Source organism: Daphnia pulex, chromosome 6, assembly GCF_021134715.1.
Source record: "Daphnia pulex isolate KAP4 chromosome 6, ASM2113471v1".
In the NCBI taxonomy this organism is placed as follows: Eukaryota; Metazoa; Arthropoda; class Branchiopoda; order Diplostraca; family Daphniidae; genus Daphnia; species Daphnia pulex.
Genome location: NC_060022.1, coordinates 620,014 through 640,503, shown reverse-complemented (window position 1 = coordinate 640,503; position 20,490 = coordinate 620,014). Strand labels below are relative to the sequence as shown.

The 20,490-nt window shown below is 38.5% G+C and overlaps 1 protein-coding gene across 6 annotated transcripts; it reads right to left on the bottom strand.

Annotated features, from left to right (window-relative positions):
* Positions 1–6,249: 6,249 nt before the first annotated feature.
* Positions 6,250–16,006, bottom strand: LOC124195352 (beta-arrestin-2-like). Of its 6 annotated transcripts, none has more exons than XM_046589708.1 (12): positions 15,886–16,006; positions 11,249–11,447; positions 10,513–10,543; positions 10,192–10,252; positions 9,564–9,754; positions 8,613–8,791; positions 8,283–8,503; positions 7,832–7,904; positions 7,477–7,623; positions 7,319–7,405; positions 7,099–7,251; positions 6,250–6,924 (listed from the first exon to the last, which is right to left on the bottom strand). In XM_046589708.1, exons 2-12 carry the CDS (start codon positions 11,278–11,280, stop codon positions 6,837–6,839), a joined length of 1,263 nt encoding a protein of 420 aa, XP_046445664.1. In that variant the 5' UTR covers positions 11,281–11,447; positions 15,886–16,006; the 3' UTR covers positions 6,250–6,836. The 6 variants fall into 6 exon arrangements, with proteins under 6 accessions (XP_046445664.1, XP_046445666.1, XP_046445665.1 ...); XM_046589710.1 differs by lacking the exon at positions 15,886–16,006 and adding an exon at positions 14,755–14,936; XM_046589709.1 differs by lacking the exon at positions 15,886–16,006 and adding an exon at positions 14,772–14,936.
* Positions 16,007–20,490: the final 4,484 nt, after the last annotated feature.

The window sequence follows — 20,490 nt, the reverse complement described above, 5'->3', positions numbered from 1 at the left end:
AATCCACCGTCTCTGCTCTCTGCATGCTCTATCACATATAGGCGAAAGGAGGAGAGTCGATATTCAATTGTTATATATGAAAATACCTTTTTTTGACTTTTCGGTGGAAATCCACAGCCATATATGGAGGGAATATAGATCGAATTTTCGACGAAAAGACAAAATTGCATTCGGCGACAATCAATAAAAACAAAAAAGGTATTTACATATAGCCTATACACTATAATATACTAGTTCCATTTCAATATGACAGGCATTCCACATAATATAGATTTCTATTTGCAAGTTTATTTTCTTTTATCAATTATTTAGGCCTATTCGTGTAGATTTCTTTTTTCTATGTGTATACTTTTAAATATTTTATTTTTATATGAGAGATATTAGAAGCGCATCAGGTATATGATTATACGGCCCTTTGTTTCACGTGTCCAGGGAATAAGAGAATAAAGACGCACAGGACACAGCAGCAGCTATAGAGCGGAGTGTCACTGCGTGTTTGTTTTTTCTCTCCCCTCCGGTTTGTTTTATCCCACGCCGTCGTCTGTGTGTTGCACGGAGGGACCGACGACGGACGACTGTATATGATCCATTATTCACGGCAGTGCTCGCCCACTCGCGTCACGAAACGACGACTGGAGAGAGTCACGCTATATAGACAACAAGGATGAGATAGACTCCGCCATTTTAGGACTTGTAGTAGTAGTAGTATCTACTCCGCCATTGAATATCAAACGGAGCGGAGCCAAGAGTATATATCAAACCTCTCCTGCTGCTGCTGGCCGACGAAATGTCTCAAAACAAAAGAGACAACACAGCACAGCACATACAAACAATTTCGACTCGTCCAGCAGCAAATGGACATCCTCCCGAGAGGCTGTATCACGAAAAACCATCAGCAGTAATAGTCCAGCATAGCTATTTGGTGGGCTGACATGTGCTGTCTCTTTGGCTATATCTCTTGTTTATTATATATATGATTTAGATTTGATCAAATACATAGTATATCTAGAACAATTTGAGTTGAACTAATGGGAGTTGATTTGCTGTATATTATTTTTAACCAGATGAACAGGAATGTCTATTGTTGGTGGACGGCGCTGGTTGCCATTTTGGCGACTGTCGGCCCGCCGCTGTTGTGCGACGGCCTCAAAGTGACGGGATTCCGGGTGCCCAGTCTGGCCCTGTACGGCTCCGACGTCGAATTGGACTGCGCCTTCAGCGCCGCCCGGAATGCCAAACTCTACTCGGTCAAGTGGTACCAGAATCAGGAGGAATTCTACCGATACATGTTCGCAGAGCGGACGCCCGTCACGGCCTTCACCCGGCCAGGAATCAACGTCGATGTAAGTTTTATTATAGCCATATCAAAAAATATGAAATAATTCTATATAGATTTATTATTTCAAATGCTGTGAGATGTGCTATATATATGCTGTTTAACTTTTGAAATTTTGTTTGGTGTTTGAATATTTGGGACCTAGGTAATAGAGGACATTCCTCTGAACCTTTTGAGACTTAGTTTTCATTTTGGTGTTGAGTACTAAGCCTGTGGTGTGACCGTAAAGTCTTGAAATCACAGAAATGATTGGCCAAAAAAACTTCAAATGCTAATAACTTTTGAAATTTTGTTTGGTGTTTGAATATTTGGGACCTAGGTAATAGAGGACATTCCTCTGAACCTTTTGAGACTTAGTTTTCATTTTGGTGTTGAGTACTAAGCCTGTGGTGTGACCGTAAAGTCTTGAAATCACAGAAATGATGGCAGAAAAAAACTTCAAATGCTCATAACTTTTGAAATTTTGTTTGGTGTTTGAATATTTGGGACCTAGTTAATAGAGGACATTCCTCTGAACCTTTTGAGACTTAGTTTTTATTTTGGTGTTGAGTACTAAGCCTGTGGTGTGACCGTAAATTCTTGAAATCACAGAAATGATTGGCCAAAAAAACTTCAAATGCTCATAACTTTTGAAATTTTGTTTGGTGTTTGAATATTTGGAACCTAGGTAATAGAGGACATTCCTCTGAACCTTTTGAGACTTAGTTTTCATTTTGGTGTTGAGTACTAAGCCTGTGGTGTGACCGTAAAGTCTTGAAATCACAGAAATGATGGCAGAAAAAACTTCAAATGCTCATAACTTTTGAAATTTTGTTTGGTGTTTGAATATTTGGAACCTAGGTAATAGAGGACATTCCTCTGAACCTTTTGAGACTTAGTTTTCATTTTGGTGTTGAGTACTAAGCCTGTGGTGTGACCGTAAAGTCTTGAAATCACAGAAATGATTGGCCAAAAAAACTTCAAATGCTAATAACTTTTGAAATTTTGTTTGGTGTTTGAATATTTGGGACCTAGGTAATAGAGGACATTCCTCTGAACCTTTTGAGACTTAGTTTTCATTTTGGTGTTGAGTACTAAGCCTGTGGTGTGACCGTAAAGTCTTGAAATCACAGAAATGATGGCCAAAAAACTTCAAATGCTCATAACTTTTGAAATTGTGTTTGGTGTTTGAATATTTGGGACCTAGGTAATAGAGGACATTCCTCTGAACCTTTTGAGACTTAGTTTTTATTTTGGGGTTGAGTACTAAGCCTGTGGTGTGACCGTAAAGTCTTGAAATCACAGAAATGATTGGCCAAAAAAACTTCAAATGCTCATAACTTTTGAAATTTTGTTTGGTGTTTGAATATTTGGGACCTAGGTAATAGAGGACATTCCTCTGAACCTTTTGAGACTTAGTTTTTATTTTGGTGTTGAGTACTAAGCCTGTGGTGTGACCGTAAAGTCTTGAAATCACAGAAATGATGGCAGAAAAAACTTCAAATGCTAATAACTTTTGAAATTTTGTTTGGTGTTTGAATATTTGGGACCTAGGTAATAGAGGACATTCCTCTGAACCTTTTGAGACTTAGTTTTCATTTTGGTGTTGAGTACTAAGCCTGTGGTGTGACCGTAAAGTCTTGAAATCACAGAAATGATGGCCAAAAAACTTCAAATGCTCATAACTTTTGAAATTGTGTTTGGTGTTTGAATATTTGGGACCTAGGTAATAGAGGACATTCCTCTGAACCTTTTGAGACTTAGTTTTTATTTTGGGGTTGAGTACTAAGCCTGTGGTGTGACCGTAAAGTCTTGAAATCACAGAAATGATTGGCCAAAAAAACTTCAAATGCTCATAACTTTTGAAATTTTGTTTGGTGTTTGAATATTTGGGACCTAGGTAATAGAGGACATTCCTCTGAACCTTTTGAGACTTAGTTTTTATTTTGGTGTTGAGTACTAAGCCTGTGGTGTGACCGTAAAGTCTTGAAATCACAGAAATGATGGCAGAAAAAACTTCAAATGCTCATAACTTTTGAAATTGTGTTTGGTGTTTGAATATTTGGGACCTAGGTAATAGAGGACATTCCTCTGAACCTTTTGAGACTTAGTTTTCATTTTGGTGTTGAGTACTAAGCCTGTGGTGTGACCGTAAAGTCTTAAATCACAGAAATGATGGCAAAAAAAACTTCAAATGCTCATAACTTTTGAAATTGTGTTCGGTGTTTGAATATCAACTCTTATTTCTATTTCTTTTCCATCATGGATGTCTTAATAGATTCATTGATTTTAAAGACTTTAAATAGTGTATTGGACATCGAATTAACATATCGTGTAACAAGAAATTTGTTTAACCTTGTAAAACAATTTATATCGTCATTTCAAATTCATTAAAGTTGTGTTTTCACTTCCTGGAAGATTTTCTATTAACCTTATTTCTATTTCTTTTCCATCATGGATGTCTTAATAGATTCATTGATTTTAAAGACTTTAAATAGTGTATTGGACATCGATTAACATATCGTGTAACAAGAAATTTGTTTAAACTTGTAAAACAATCAGAATCGTCATTTTAAATTCATTGAAGTTGTGAGTTTCAGTTCCTGGAAGATTTTCTATCAACTCTTATTTCTATTTCTTTTCCATCATGGATATCTTAATAGATTCATTGATTTTAAAGACTTTAAATAGTGTATTGGACATCGATTAACATATCCTGTAACAGGGAAACCCTTGAAATTTGTAAAACAATCAGAATCGTCATTTTAAATTCATTAAATTCATTCTTTTCCATCTTGAATGTCTTAATAGATTCATTAATTTTAAAGACTTTAAATAGTGTATTGGACATCGATTAACATATCCTGTAACAGTGAAACCCTTGAAATTGCTGAAATTGAAAGAAGATTTTCTATGAACCATTTTTCTAAAACTATTTCTTCATGAATTGCTTTATGAAGTTATTGATTCCATAGACTTGAAATGGTGTATTAGACATCGATTTAGTTCTTCTGTAATAAAGATATGGTTTTAACAAGTGAAATAATCATTACAGCAATTTCAAACTCATAAAAGTGTTTTTCCCAGTTCCTGGAAGATTTTCTATTAACCATTTTTCTAAAACTATTTCTTCATGAATTGCTTTATGAAGTTATTGATTCCATAGACTTGAAACGGTGTATTAGACATCGATTTACTTATTCTGTAATAAAGAAATGGTTTTAACAAATGAAATAATCATTATAGCAATTTCAAACTCATAAAAGTGTTGTTTCCCGGTTCCTGGAAGATTTTCTGTGAACCATTTTTCTATAACTATTTCTTCATGAATTGCTTTATGAAGTTATTGATTCTATAGACTTGAAATGGTATATTAGACATCGATTTACTTATTCTGTAATAAAGAAATGGTTTTAACAAATGAAATAATCATTACAGCAACTTCAAACTCATAAAAGTTTTGTTTCCCAGTTCCTGGAAGATTTTCTATGAACCATTTTTCTAAAACTATTTCTTCGTGAATTGCTTTATAAATTTATTGATTCAATACACTTGAAATGGTGTATTGAACATCGATTAACACATGCTGTAATAAAGAAACGGTTTTAACAAGTGAAATAATCATTATAGCAACTTTAAACTCACAAAAGTGTTGTTTCCCGGTTCCTGGAAGATTTTCTATGAACCATTTTTCTAAACATATTTCTTCATGAATTGCTTTATGAAGTTATTGATTCCATTGGCTTGAAATGGTGTATTAGACATCGATTTACTTATTCTGTAATAAAGAAATGGTTTTAACAAGTGAAATAATCATTATAGCAACTTCAAACTCACAAAAGAGTTTTTTTTCCGGTTCCTCTTAAAATAGAATAAACAAAAATAAGTAATAAAAAGTACATTTGATTTGATTTTTTTTTGGCGCAATTTTCAAAAAAATGCGAATTTCAATCACAAAATAAACAAAAAAAAAATTGCCTAATCTAGATGAATTAGGTATTTAAGGATAGGGATTCACATATAGCTTAAACTAAATCAATTTCTGGACACATTGATTGGTAATTTTACAGATAACGAACGAAAAACCCCAATTTTTACTATACCCCCGAGAGGCGAGGGGCCTCCTATACTAGCGAACCTGGTGGGGAATCTTGGTACCCTTTACTGAACACCCGCCGTTTCTTCCAAGAGACTAGGATAGCGCGAGAGTGTACTGTACCTTTCCTATTATATCGTGATTAAATATTGGCCAAGATTAATAGAGTGAATTTTATTCACCACAAAATTCTTATTTTTACAGACATAGTTCATCGTGATAAAAAGTACAAATTCTTAAAGATAAATTGGGGGGGCAGAAACATCGATACAGTCAGTGTTCGGTTTAGTTTATTCGGGTACTATTGTGTGGGTGGGTATGAGAAAATCTCGGCAGTAAATCATTTTTAAATAAATCGGATATTTATATGGCTACAAAAAGGGTTGACAGAACAAACAACGAAATAAAACAAGAAAGTCTCGGATGTTTGGTCAAACCTTTCGAAAAGATACGAAGAAGAGGGAGACTGAAAGCTTGATTCAAGAATGTTTGATAGAATTGTTGAGTTGATGAAGAACTGTTTGATACAGATACGTTTTTCTGGTTAGTAATCCTTTACGCCCGGTAAATCAAAAACTCTAATATGTTACACATGAAATTTCAGCGATACCAATATTAAAAAGGCTTGCGGAAGCAAGTATCAAGTATTAAACTTTGCGGACAGTTCTCTTAGCGTTTTTTTACCAAGTACCTGTGGCGTGAGTGGATCTTATCTCGGCTTAAGACGGGAAATGTTTTAACTTTGTAAATAGATACATACATAATCGCGATACATTCAATAGCGCAGTTCAATATACGGATAAGCAAACGATCTGTTTTTTTTTTTTTGGGGGGGGGGGGGCCACACAACAGACGCCTCAATTAAAATGAGTTGATTGGCATGAGTTCATAGTCCTCCAACGTCAAATGACTAGAATAACCTGTAAATTCTAAAGCATACCCTGCTGCTAGTGAAAATTGTTTTTAAAACTGATAAAAATATCAAAAGGGAGCATAATGGAAAATAAATTTTTAAAGGAAGAAGTAACAGAGAGCGCCATTTTCAACATAATTAGAAATCCATTTCTTTTTTTGTTACTGTTGGAGCAGAATTCACCTATCTACTACTAATCTACAACACTACAAAATGTCGGATATGATATTTGAAAAAGCGGGAATGAATTCAAATAAATCAGAGGCTTAATTCACAAGCAGACGGCTTTTTTCTACAACAGAAATCTTAAAGTCAGCCAACAGGAGCGACGATCTCACCCTTCCCCCCCAAAGAATATTATCAGGTGTAGAAAGATGAAAAATAGGGAGAACAATATTTTATAGATGAGCGAAAAGTCAAGCTTGAACCTCCATCATCTTTTTTGTCTTTTCATGTAAAATATCAGCACGCCCTTTGTCTGCCAAATGTGTTCAAAACATGAATTAATTTCCTCATGCTTCCGTTTCACCTTTCAGTCTCAGCCGGGCAAAATCTTCGAAAACGATGTCGTCGTCCTGTTCCATATGAGTCGTCACTTCACTAAACGGCAAATAAAGAAGCAAAAGAGAAGAATTATTTGTTGATAGAGCGTCGTCGACTATAGACTATTCTGTTTCACATGACGTTTTGGAAATGAAAGAGGAATGGTAGACATTTTGGGAGCATAACCAAAATATGAATTATGATACGTAAATGTTTAAGAAAAAAAATTACGCGTCAAGTTGAATCAGGTTAGTATCCACTGGTACACAGTCACTTGGATCTTTTTTAGGACTCGCCACGGCTGTTGGAGGACGACTCGGCGGAGGACTATCTTCTGGTGGTTTCGAATGCATTAAAATAAACGGTAGCTCTGCAACCAAATCCCTGAAGAACAAAAGAACGCAAACGTAGTCACACAATTGAACCAGAAAGGGTTTGAGTATAACTTTACCCGCCCAAAGCTCCAAGGCATAGTTTAACTTTCACTTTGTACTGCACGATAATTCCTAGATTTTCTTTTTGCACTGGCTCTGTCAATCTGAAATAAAAATCAAACATATGAAATAATTTTTCTAATAATGGCAAAGAACAATTGTTTGTTATACTGACATAGTAGAAGATGCCAAATTTGTGTCTTCATGCTTCAATTGTCCATCCAGCGCCAGTCCCCGTTTGTCTTTATTGTTGGCTAAGAGAGGCGTTAGGTAGTAGACTTTAGACAAAGTGAATCCGGGTCCCACCGGGCAACTCTCCCTGCAATAACAAGCAAGAATAACATGGAAAATTATTTTCTTTGTATTAGATTTGATTCTATTCACAAGGTTTTTATTAGCCCACCAATTTATCCTCAAGTCACTATGTCGAACCAATAACATTTCTAATAAGGTTCACAGAAGGGAAACAAAATATGAAAAATAATTTGCCGTCCTTCAACAAAAGAGGAAAAAAATATGCAGGGACTTACTCGCTCTCCAGTTCGGCAACCGTGCATTTGTACTGCGCCGTAGAGAAAAGGCATATATCTGCAAACTGGCGAACTAGACAAAAGGAGGAAAGAAAAATCAATACACTATATCCTTAGAACCGCCGGCGAATAGAAAGAGTGGGCCACAACATCAGCTCATAAGAGGCGCACGGGGGCAGTGGCAACACGTTGCTCTCGTCACACTATTTACAAGCAACATCCTCATCACAATTTCTGTCTGGGTTTTGGAGCACCAATCATTTTTTGGCACCAATGTAATGCAATTATGAATGCAATGCTACCATACTTACGGGATTTCATTTCATCGTCTAAATTCTTATGAAAATAATAATTGGAATTTTAAAGGAAAATGGCAGTATAAACTTTGGGAAATCATCAACAACTTTATAAAGAGAAGATATCACGAAGAAGAAAAAAATGGATGACTTACCAGAAACTTTCACTTTTTTGACACTTTTGTTTGAATTATTTTGTATGTGAACGTTGACAGCGACCGTCTCGCCATGGTAATACAGTTCCTTATCAAGAGACGCTTCCAGGTGCAACTTGTTGGGACTCATCATGAACTCTTTGCTCACTTCCACTGATGGCTGTTCTCCCTGTTTACTTGGAGCATACATGATCTTTCGGATGGCCAGGCGAACAGAGTTCCTGTAAACAGGTGATAAAACAAAAAAAACAATCGAATACCGTAACCATCATATATTACTACTTTTGACGCACAGCGTTGAATCGCAGTCTATTCTTTTCTTAAACGTACCTCTTGTGTGGTTTGTCCTCGTGTGTTTCACCGACGAAACACTTGAGCTCGTAATCAACTCCGCATGGTTTGCCCATATCGCCAGGCGCTGGCTGCAAAGTGACAGAAGCAGGGCAATGGGGCGGCAATTCAAAAAAAAATGGATAGGCATTAGGCCCGAGTTTCTTGAGCAGTCTCTCCTGAAAAAAAAAGTAGACGAGACGATACATTCGTTACAATCGAATTATTTCACCGTTCACTCGAAGTCATATATTATGGAAGGACACTCAGAAACCGGAGCAATCTATGCCCAGTGCAACAACATCAATTCGATTGGTTCTAAATCCGATTAGGAAACTGCTAATGGCAGTTGCACTGCCGATCGATAACGATGTCATTCCCTGTTTCCTCTTTCCCGTAAGAAGTTTTGAGTAATACGGCAACCGTCCGGCTGTCAAACGACACGGCTTGGTGTTAAGATTAGCCGAAATGACATCTGGAAAGTTCATGCAGGATGAAGTATATTTGCTCATCCAATACCAACGTTTTAATGAGCCACTGGTGACCATCTGCGTCTCTCCCCTTAAATATTGGCTCTGTTCTGGACTTTTTGATTGTTCAGACGGCACGGGACGTCGGGACGATCGATAAACGGCCGAAGTCGATTCTGTAAATGCTACTCTAGATGGTATATCACTGTGAATTTTAGACCAGTCATGTGTTTCCGGATCGATGGTAAGAAAAGGGAGCCGGGGGGAAGGGACTAACAAGTTTTCTTGGCTTCGATCCCGTGTGAAATGTGATCATAAATGGGTGGTAGTTGGCTTCGATAGGACAAGGAAACCGTAGGAGATATTTGATTCTTTTCGCTCATATTCCTCTGTAACGCAAGCGGCGGTCAATCAGATGTCGTACGCGCACCATACCCATGAAAATCGGGAATCAAAACTGGATCAAGTTTAACATGCCTACCTGCAATCTGGTTGGTGGACGCTTATTGGTCGGCTCGTGTGGAAAGATTTGTGATGAAGCCAGGTACAAGTCTTTGCGGAATGTAAGTCCGAGAACGTCCAGATCTTCGCGTCCATAGCGGAATGCGGCTAGGACGTGGCCGAAAACTTTACGATCTTTGATGTAATCTGAATCCACCAAAACTACGCCATCTGTAGAAATTCAAACAAACATAGGAAACGTTGGCCAAGGTAGGATAGAAAAATCAATGTGCTCAGTCGACAACACGTTGCTTTTCCATGAGAAAACAGACATAGATAACTTTCGGTATTATGGAAACAAGAACGGGAGAGGTTAACCAAACCTCATCCTGCCAGGAAAACTTAAAGTCAAATAATATGTTAACTTAGAATTGCATCCCAATCTAGATTCCATTAAATCAATGAAATGACGGTTTTGTCTAGTCGAGTTATATTTCCAAGACCGACATTTTCTATAGGAAACGTTACGCGTTTATATTCAAATAAAGCTACAAGAGTGATCCGCATAGGATCATGGAAGAAAGGGGGAAGACTAGCGACTAGCATGTGCTTATTATTGCTCAAACTTAGACAAAGAAAAATGAGAAATATCATGTACGTGAACTGACCTATAGGCTCCACGTGACTGACATGGTCGACGAAATCCCTTTTCCCCAAGTACACTGTGATCTGAAAAGTATGAAAAACATAGAATCAATACTACGAGTTTTGTTGTGCTCGCGCCTCGAGTTGAAACAAACATGCAAGCATCCACAAAGCCGACGAGACAGGAAATACACTTAAAAGTTTAGAGGATTCTCAAGAGTAACACGGAAGGAATAAAACGAAGGCAAAGGTCTTTTGAGACGCTGCCGCTATTCACTGACAAGTTGATTAAGAGTTATCTGAATTAGTCATTTCATATAAAATTGAAAAGCTCTAATGTATACCTTGCCGTTCGGGGAGCTCTTCTTGAATACCCTGTCAAACAGAAACAATACAGGAATAAATGGAGAGTCTCAATGTGTACAGTTAAGCACAACTTTGGTAAGATTGGGTTTGATAACGGAAAAGTAACAAGAGTAAAAGTACTTTGATAATCAATTATTCATGTATCCTTTGGAATATATCGACGGTATGTTTTGAAGAACAGTGAGCAAACTCGTTTTACGATGGAATACCAAAATCTAATCAGACGAGCTCCATCTGACGTTTCACAAGAATTCGATTGAAAAAGAACCAATCTTTCTTCGACCAAAGATGGGTCTGACAAGTGCCATCTTTCTTCAATAGCGATATACTACATTGAGGTCGAACCAACAGCACTTGAGACATCCAGTCATTTTACTTGATTTTTTTTTTTACTTCCATTATTTATTAATTGAATTTGGTCTCCAGATGGAAAGACCATAATCGAATAAAAAAGAGCGAATGGTGAAAAAATGATTTCTTTTCCGCTTTCACTCGACTGAAAACGATAAGAAATACGACGCAATTCCTCATAACAGACAGGAAGTCTTAAAAAAAAAACTTCTTTTCCTGAACGGTCGGTACAGACGGCCGATCAGTCGGAAACAGCCCAACATGACGTCAAGCTATATTTGAATTATGACATCCCTCTCGTCCATATACAAAAGAAATAGCGAGCATTTAACCAAAAGAAGAAAAAGCGCTAAAAATACTTGCCGTGTTCCAAGTCGTTTGCCACTATCGTCCATGTTGTCCGGGGTGTGTCATGAGTCGTGCAGCGAGGTTGAAAGTCAAAACACAAACACACACAACAACAACTAACCCCAAAAGAAAAGAAATAACAACAAGCTAAAAGAAAACAACAACAAAACAACCGATGAATGGACTGGAAGGGTCTGTGGCTTTCGTCGTATTCCTGAAATCCGGAAAGAGGTTGTTGACCGGAACAAGAAATAAAACGAATAAAATAAAAAAAAGACGAGATTAGTTTTGAAAACAACAACTTGTAAAGCTCTATAAAGAGTCGTGGGATAGAACGACAAAGACGAAGAGAAAATAAGAGTTTCCGACGCGAATCCACAACCAACACTGTCGAGTCCACTTGACACGACAGCAGCAACGCGTCTCGAGTCTGCGCCGCCGACCGTTTTTTTTTTTTCTCCTTTCATTTCTTCTACTTTCCTACTTACTACTACTTTCGGGATTTACAGACAAACAAGGGGTGGGTAGTAGAAAGCTTTTAGACGATTCACCATGGATCTACTAATACCACCAGGTTGTAAGATATTCAGGACTGTAAGTGGAATCTGAACCAGCAGGGTCTCTTTTCAGGTGGGTTCGATATGAACATGAAACATCACAGTCAAAAGTTCTAGATCCTTTAATATTCCAAAGATGTGTCCATCTTTTGTCAAGTAATAATAATACGTGAATCAGAAGTTGAAATCACAAAACGATTCCGTCCTCAATCTCAAGAGAATTATTGATTCAACAAAAAAGCAAAGGTCGGAGGATGCGCCGAAGATGCATGTAAGACAACACCCGGTCTCAAGTTGAACGTGGGTATAGGTTGGGAATGCCTTTCGTACGGGGATCGGGAGAAACAGAGTCGGTACTGCAATAAGAAACACCCAAAGCCTCAAGTGGATTTAACAGGGAAGCAACTTTTCCCCGACGACATAAATATACACCCCAGTTTCCATTCAACGCATAAAACGGAGGCCTAAAATGGAGAAAAAAATCACACACGGCTCATTAGCTACTCGTACAAGCAAAAGGGTTATTTGCGTTGCCTAAAATGACGAGAAACAAAACTATGACAGTCAAAGTCTAACAGCCGATGCAGATCTGAGATCAGACTGGAGGATGTTGAAATGCGAAGCAAAGGGCATAATTTCGTTTATATGGTTATCTCACGGGGTCGATTCTTTTGAGGCACCGCATATCACCCAGTGCCGGAATTAGTTCCGCTTCCGCTTCACCAATAACGCGTCATCAAAACTTGGACGGAGACGTCAGACGCATCAATAGACGTCGGACCTCCTCTTTGGCTTTCTAGACTTTAATATAGAAACCTGGCGACGCTGAAATTCCCAGAAATCGCCCTGACTTTGAGCCGAGAAACCAATCAAGTTAAGGATAAACTGCGGATTTTATTGAGATAGCTGTCTCGATTTTCATCAACTAGGATCCCTTTCCAATCTACGCTAATAACAACTTGGCAGAGAAGAATTGAAGAACCTTTCCTTTTATACGGGGAAGCAAATTGATTATGGAGACAGACGAGATTGAGTCCAGTATTACTCCGACAACCAATTACCCTATGACAAGAACGACTACAACAACGGTGTTTTCCCCTTTTGAACAACGGAGTCTTCTGAATTTCAGGTAGTCAGTCAAAACGAGGAAGTCTGCTGTTCTCTTGTTTTGAAAACAGCTCGTTGGGTTAGTCTCAATTTCAATAGCGATGGAACTAAAGCAAAATCAAGGGAACAACGGCGCACGCACACTCTACACCATCGCGAATAGCACGATAGCGTCAAAACAGTAGGAGCAGTAAAGCACTGATTGTTATCAATTACTGGAAATGTCCAGAACCATTTGGGCGAAATCATTTCGAAATGTTTTTACTCCGCTTTGAGCTAGTGAACAGAAAAAAAAACTCCCATTTCAGCACTTGGATGTTCTTGCTAGACTTTCGTCCGCTCCCCAGAGCGAAATCCAAACAAATCTTCAAACGGGAGTGGGTTGCCAAGAACGGAAAACATTGGGCGGGTGGACGGACGTAGTAGCGAGTGAAAGAAAACGGCAGCTTGTGCGCGTTGGAAGGGTGCGGAGCACAGAGAAAGAAAGAGCGTCAAGGGACTCGGCCGAACGGAAGTTACGAGTTTGAATTTGATTGCCTCCAAAACTTGAGGCTCTTTGCAAGAACAAAATACCCATAGCACTCACTCAAATTCTACGCTTCGGGCGCAACGAATAAAATATACATATAAAAGACTGATTGATAGCTGGAGCACCAAGAAATCGACAGCGGTCTCGTTAAGGACGATCAATGCAAGATATTCGAGAGAACAAAGCTTTTCGCCGTCATTCGGCGGAAAGGCAACTAAATGAGGGCCAGTGTAATTAGTCGACTGGCGGAGACTTCAGTGGACAAAAAGTTTTTAGCTTCCATCGAAGTAGAACCAATTCAGATTAAATACTACATAAAAGTATCCAATTCCCTAATGAAGAAATTAGTTAGTCATTGAGACAGAATTACACCCAAAGAACGATAAGGATCGATAAGTTGAATAAGGCAACGTCGGTATGAAATCTAAACGTGTAAAGAGAGGAACAGGTGCCCCGAAAAAATTGATTAGAAGGGCACGAAAGAGGGAAACGAAGAGAAATAAGAGAGAGGGCGAATGAAGGCAGAAAGAAGGAGAGAGCGAGCTCGCGAGATAAGAGACGAGAACGAGCCCGCGTTACAGATCAATACGTCAAGACCCTAGAGAGTTGCAGTGAGAAGCCAACACTGCAGACAGACAGCTCCGGGAGACAGATTATTGATACACAATACTGAGCTATTATTAAAGGTTGGCACAGTCTATCTGAGAGGGATGGACTGACTGACTGAATGTCAACGATGACGCAGAACGAAGACGAAATTCGTACTGACTTCCGGGACACACGAAAGTGTTAATATGTCCAATGGAACGGACAACGAGCGTCTTCCTCAGGAAAGGAAATAGGATCCAAAGAGATGCGTTGATTCCATCGTCAGATACTGCCTTCTCTTTGGCGTCAAGAAGCAAAATTAGGACGGACATCTGCGCATTGGTCGTCATCACTAAGAGGGGTTGAAAAAAAAAACTAAAAACACGAGCTGTTGAAGTAAGAGTACTTAACTACACACAAAAATCTTTTCATTTCTTTACGTTTCTTTCACGCACCCATGTTCTGAATGTAGAGGAAATGCGATGTGCGACTAACGAGGTAGTTTCATTTTTGAACCAGGATAGTTTGAAATTCAAACATCCTTTAGCTCTATGCTTCTATTAAAGTTTCATGAAACAGCATTTTTTTACGTAAGGCGATGATGCTTAATTCCATCTCTCCCACCAATCTGTTGAGAGCTCCATCCCTTTTTTTCTCATTGGGTCCAGATTCATCGAGCCTTCACTCAGATAGACTGAGTGGTATTCTGAGGCGAACAATAGGCCTTGGGATCAACTTACAGCAGAGGAAATATTACCGAAACCGCAATTGATGTTCTGGGGAGCTTGCGTCTCAAAACAGGAAACGACGGATGGGCCTACCCTTTTCTTCAAACGACCGCAACCGGAAATGATGATTCGTCATTTCCTTCTTTTGTTATCTCCTTCCACTTTTCCTTCGTTTTCACTCGATTTCATTTCAACTATAAAAAAAAAATAAGGTTTAGAATTAGCAAGCCCTTAGCGTGAACAGGTCAATGGACTTCGGGTATTTCACCCGCCTTTTCCTTAACTTGATACAGGCCAGTTTTCGCTTAGAGATAATGGTCGTCAAAGAAGAGGGGAAAACCATCGTTCATTTTCGCTCTCAAGATCTAATTAGAGCCGGCGCCTACTATGTTCCCATCTACGATCGCAAAAGGAAGCTAGTGCCAAAAAAAGAAATTGAAGAGAACGTATGGAATGCAGTTACCGGATGTAAGCTTATCACTTTGTCCGTCGCCAGAGAGCTAAGACAAGGTTGACAGGTTGACAGAACTTATCTACTATGGAAATAAGAGCTAATGAATTAGGGGCAACAACATTCTGATTTGCCATTTATTAAAAAAGAAGCAATAGATAAAGCTAACATGAAGTGCTTTAAATATCACATACCGATAAAGAATGAAAGTTGATAATGTTAAAGCTCAAACAAGCATGGAACACATGGAACCTGTGTAAACATTCCAACAGCTAACTGTTGACACTCGATTTGTACTCAATTCACAATTTAAAAAAACAATAGCACCCTTAGCACAGATCTATTTGGAAACTTTCACCACAACAAAAAGGAGCAGCTGTGATTTTGTGTTCATGTGTCTCTTTGTCTAGCGTTCCTAATTTCGAAGTGCTGATGATTTTACAATACAGATTTTGTCTGTAATAAACAAACTATGTGACTCATAAGAAAAACTGCTCCACAATTGACTATCAGTAAAAAAAAGAAAAACTTTAATTGAACAGAACACTGCAGACTAAATTCGGTGTCTCTAGCTCTTGCACTTGCAGAGAAAAGAAAAATCTAGAATTGGATCGCACGTCTCTCGTTATAACTTAACAGAAGAATATATCCAATTGTTGGGGAACAAAAATAACTTAAAATTGATTGTGTACCTATAAAAAAGAATCCAGCAAAACTGATACCGGACCAAGGGTTGAGGAGCCAAATAACACTCTATCTCACGGTTAACACACTGAAGTTTCTTGTCTAGCATACGATGCTCTCCATTATTCGACGTTGCCACATTCTTGTAAATACACTTGGCTGACTGCTGTTTCAACTAAATTGTTAAAAAAAAAACTTTTTTTTGGTGATTTTTGTTTCCCAATTCCTATGTGTAGTTGATAAATTAATTTATTAAAGATAAATACAGTATTATCGAAACATTTAAAAGGGTTCTATTTCTTTTGTTCCGTGATCCACGTCCTTTTCTTGGCTAACTTCTGATACATAATGTATCATTTGGCCAGAAGATGACAGGAGAGTGCAGCATTAAGCAAAAATGTTTTTGAATTCTGATCAATTGACAATTTCCCCCGAGATTATCGACGGCGTTATTTATTACTAACATAATCCCACACTATTGTAGCAATTTTACCTCAATAAAGATTACATGTATGAATATGACTTTGCCAAAAATAAATTGGAAGCGTAAATCACAACAAGGCATAAACCATGAACTTGAAGTAGCCTTTGGGTCAGACATCAGACTATTACTGGCTTCTTAAGTTTCATATGTAAATATTGGCTCGAGTGTCGAGTCTCATCATCATAATTATAATTTCTATGAGATAGAGTTTCAGAAAATCAGAAACAATTTCAAGAAAGCCTAATGGCAAATGTGTTTGCATGCATCTAAATGAATGCATATTGTGCTGTTATGTTGTTTGTTTTTAATGATATTTATTTACAAGTTGCTGGTTTATGCGCCCAATCTTACATGCATGTAGCCCTCACTCGCAGGCAGGCACGAACGACCGCACAACACGAAGTCCGAGCGTCGACTATTCAGACAACCACCACCACCGACAACTATGGAAACTGATGGAATTGTTTGTTGGAAATTCAGATACCAATGGAAATTGATGTTGGACATGGTAAAAAGGGTTGGTCTTATTAAAACCTCATGATGATCGCTCATCGCCAACAGCTAGTGACCTATAGTATGAACGGCGATCTTATATCCTTCGGCCATCAAAGAGTTGTACTATAAACTGTAGACTTCAAATTTTACTTTTATTCACAAAAGCTCACGTATAGCTCTGAGAGATTGGTTGCTAGGATTCCAAGCCGCTCGCTCGAATCAGACGGGCAAAATAATCCAAAATATTTGAATTCTAGCGGATTTCATGCTTACAGAAGCATAACAAAATAGTTGGACGGATCTGGGAATATAATGTACTATATTCTACTAGGACAAAGCCGGTTTACATACATATATGATTACCAAGGGAGAAGTGCATTTTTAACTAGTAGCTAAAGGGCGAATGATCCGCTTAGCCGTATATAACATATATATAGGCTACACACCATGTATATATACACCGAGCCAATTCTTGGTATAGAGATTCTACCAGATGGATCGCAATATTCTCTGTGGATAGTAGACTGGCAGCATTTGACATTTGTGTACGATTGGTACTAGCGATCAGAGAGGCATTTCTGCCAGTAGTACAATTTGCAATATGTATAAATCGGTACGATAAAACTCGTAAAGATCAGCTTTGTTTCTAGGTAATTCATACTAGCTATATACTTAGTACTTAGGTAATGCTCTGTTCGTGGTTTGTATTGTGCTTCGCTGTGTTAAATGAAAAGCGATGCTCGATTGCAGTTTAATATCTTGTAAACGCAATATATATCCTGTACCGTTGGCATTGTGTCGATTAGAAGTTGATGAATAATTATAACGATGGAGTGATGAGGAAGTCAACTCTATAGCTGTTATATCCATAGAAAGTTAAACAAGAGTTACAGGAAACAACTAAAACAAAAGCGTACACTATAGAGATGTAATGCGTTGCATTCCGCTATAAACAATCAACAACAGTAATAAGGACTGAGGAGATGGGCAAATGCCCCCACTATATACCTGACACGCACGAGTGAATTCTAGTTGCATTATTCACTCCATTGGACGAGCATTTCCCCATTCAATGCTGCTGAGGTAATTTCAACTGCAAACTCAAATCGAAAATGTGTTTGTGCATAAAACCGTACAAATTAAAACGTTAGAACAGTTAAATGAACGAATACAAGTCGCCTCACATTCATCAATCATCCAAGATACAGCGCTTTGTATCATCGAAGTTGGTTGGGTTAATGGCAAGGGTGTCCACAGGCAATTATTTCATCCAGGCAACTTGAATAGTTAAAAGCAATATAGTCAGTTGGGCACGTGCTGTGCACTCGTTTTCTTTTCCAGTATAGGAGTCAGGAATAACGCATAAAATACAAACGCTTCATTCGCGATATTCTCGCGATCAAATATAGCTACGTCGAGGACAAAATGCTATATACCTTCGTTAAAGGAAATAGTTGATCAATTATTCGTGTAGGCGTCCCACCTATATATAATATTGATGCACATTTCACTTCTAGCGGAGCGTGTGATTTAATAACATTGCAATCGTCGCAGCTATTTCTACATTTCGAAGAAGACTAAGCACTCCCGAATTAATATGTCAGCACCTCTCGTTTGGTATAATATCCAGCCTCACGCATCAAGGCCTCTTCTTGATGCTCTTTTCTTCTTTATAATTGACTGTACGTCAATTGCACAGTCGAACGCCTGCGATGCGGAAAAAAAGCCTAGATATAAAACTGGGAATATACGAAAGAACTTATGATGTAGTGTGTAAAAATAGAACCTTTTGTGCGCGCTGCTCGGTGCGTAGGTATACAGATGTCGTCGTCTTATTTGCCATAGACATACTTGAGGTTGTTTGTAGAGAGCGCACCGTCAGTGTTCGTTTCACTTCTTTTCTTCTACAGATATGAACTGAAAATGTCCCATAATAAGATTTAGGTCCTCACTAGACTCGGTGCATCACTTTTGATTCCAAAAAAAGGCCTTTCCTCCCCATGCAAGGATTTTTTTCCCCACAAAAAAAAACAGCCATTAAATGCTCTATTGAGCGGATTCTTCTCAATAGACGCATATAAACTCTCAATTGCTTTTGTGTTGGAGTGCGAGTGCACACTCGAATGAGCTCGATTACAGGAGCGGCTCCATTCTTCTCTCGATTGGATTTCTAGGCCTAGAATCGATCTGAAGTCGAGAGGACGACGAAGCTGGAAATCTTTTTTGGGGTCCCTTATTCTCTTCTTTCCACCTACGCATACAGTACAGCCTAGTACAGTCAAACCCTTAAGAAACCCACTGCTGATTCACTCTACGTCATATAGTCTCTAGTGCGGATATAGAGAGCTGAATAGCTAGACGATCTTGTAATCCTATTTTTCCACACTGGTTCCCTATACCATGGAGACGACCAGATTGGCTTCTGGCCTTTCATGCCTTCCTCCCATTGCAACCACCAACTGTTCCATATATATTGATGGCTGTTGCCAAAGTCTGTCTGGAACAGGCGCTCATTTGTTCCGGAAAACGACTGCGTGAATCAATCCAAATGTTCGCCTTTTCTCTTTTTTCCGGTCCGGGAGGAACACTGAATTCATGGCGTCGACAGAAAAGGATTCTTCCGTTACACAGTTACCTTCCAAAAAAAAACCCCGGGCGGGAACGCCGGAACGGATATATATGGACGTTTAATTCACGTGCTGGCAAATGTCCCCTTTAACCTTTTCTTCTGCTAGAAAAAAAACCCCACTCATTTGAATGTCACTGACTGAATCAATAATATGTTGTCTTTAACTTGATAGAATTTTTCGTCGTTCTGGCGCGAGATTCGTACTTTTTTCCTGTTAAATCCAGATGAAGACAGATATATACACGCACATATAAAATGTTTTAGACTCAAAAACTTGGCTTTCTTCATCTGTGAATGAAAATGGAACGGATTGCATCTTTTGTCGTAGCTGAAAGAACTTGCGTCTGCTTTTGGCTTATATTTTTATGGACTGCTACGCAATCTTTTCTTATCCTTGAAAACAAAAATCAATACGGCACTACAAACAACACTGTAAATTGATTAAAACAAGGATTAACACTGACTGGGCATTGCGGAAATAGTACGCAATTGAAATTTCCTTGAGTGTCCATCGGTGCATGCGACGCAATGTTGTAAATGCTAAGGAAATCAACATGTGAGGTACAAATTACGAATTTGAGATTGTGTTACACCACCCAAAGTTCCTAATCGATATAGTATATTGCTTATTCGAACAAAATGAAGTATTGATTTAGTCGACTGAACTGTAAACAAGTGAGGTTTTTTTAAATTGTCTTTTTTCTTATTGGAATTATAATAATTACATTATAGGGCTACTTACATTATAGCCCTATACTAGTATATAATATAAATCGCTTCGAATGTTCCCGCATTATTATTCCGGCATATTCATCTGGCGAAACTCCGAAACGCCGGAGGATAAACCCTCTCTGTGTACTACTCGTTACCCACAAGCCAATGTTCAAATAAGTTATATATATACCTTCACTATTCCCCCTCTCACTGCGGAATCTTATCAACTCGGTGCCCGAGGAGAGTCGGTCAAACCGTATAAATGTCACGCGCTGAAAACTCTTTTCCCGC

Coding starts and splice junctions, on each gene's coding strand:
- LOC124195352 (XM_046589706.1), bottom strand. CDS start 15,986: ATGCTAGACAAGAAACTTCAGTGTGTTAACCGTGAGATAGAGTGTTAT. Junction 8,792..9,563: donor GTCCACCAACCAGATTGCAG/GTAGGCATGTTA, acceptor TTTTTTTTTCAG/GAGAGACTGCTCAAGAAACT. Junction 7,905..8,282: donor CAAAAAAGTGAAAGTTTCTG/GTAAGTCATCCA, acceptor CCTTTTGTCTAG/TTCGCCAGTTTGCAGATATA.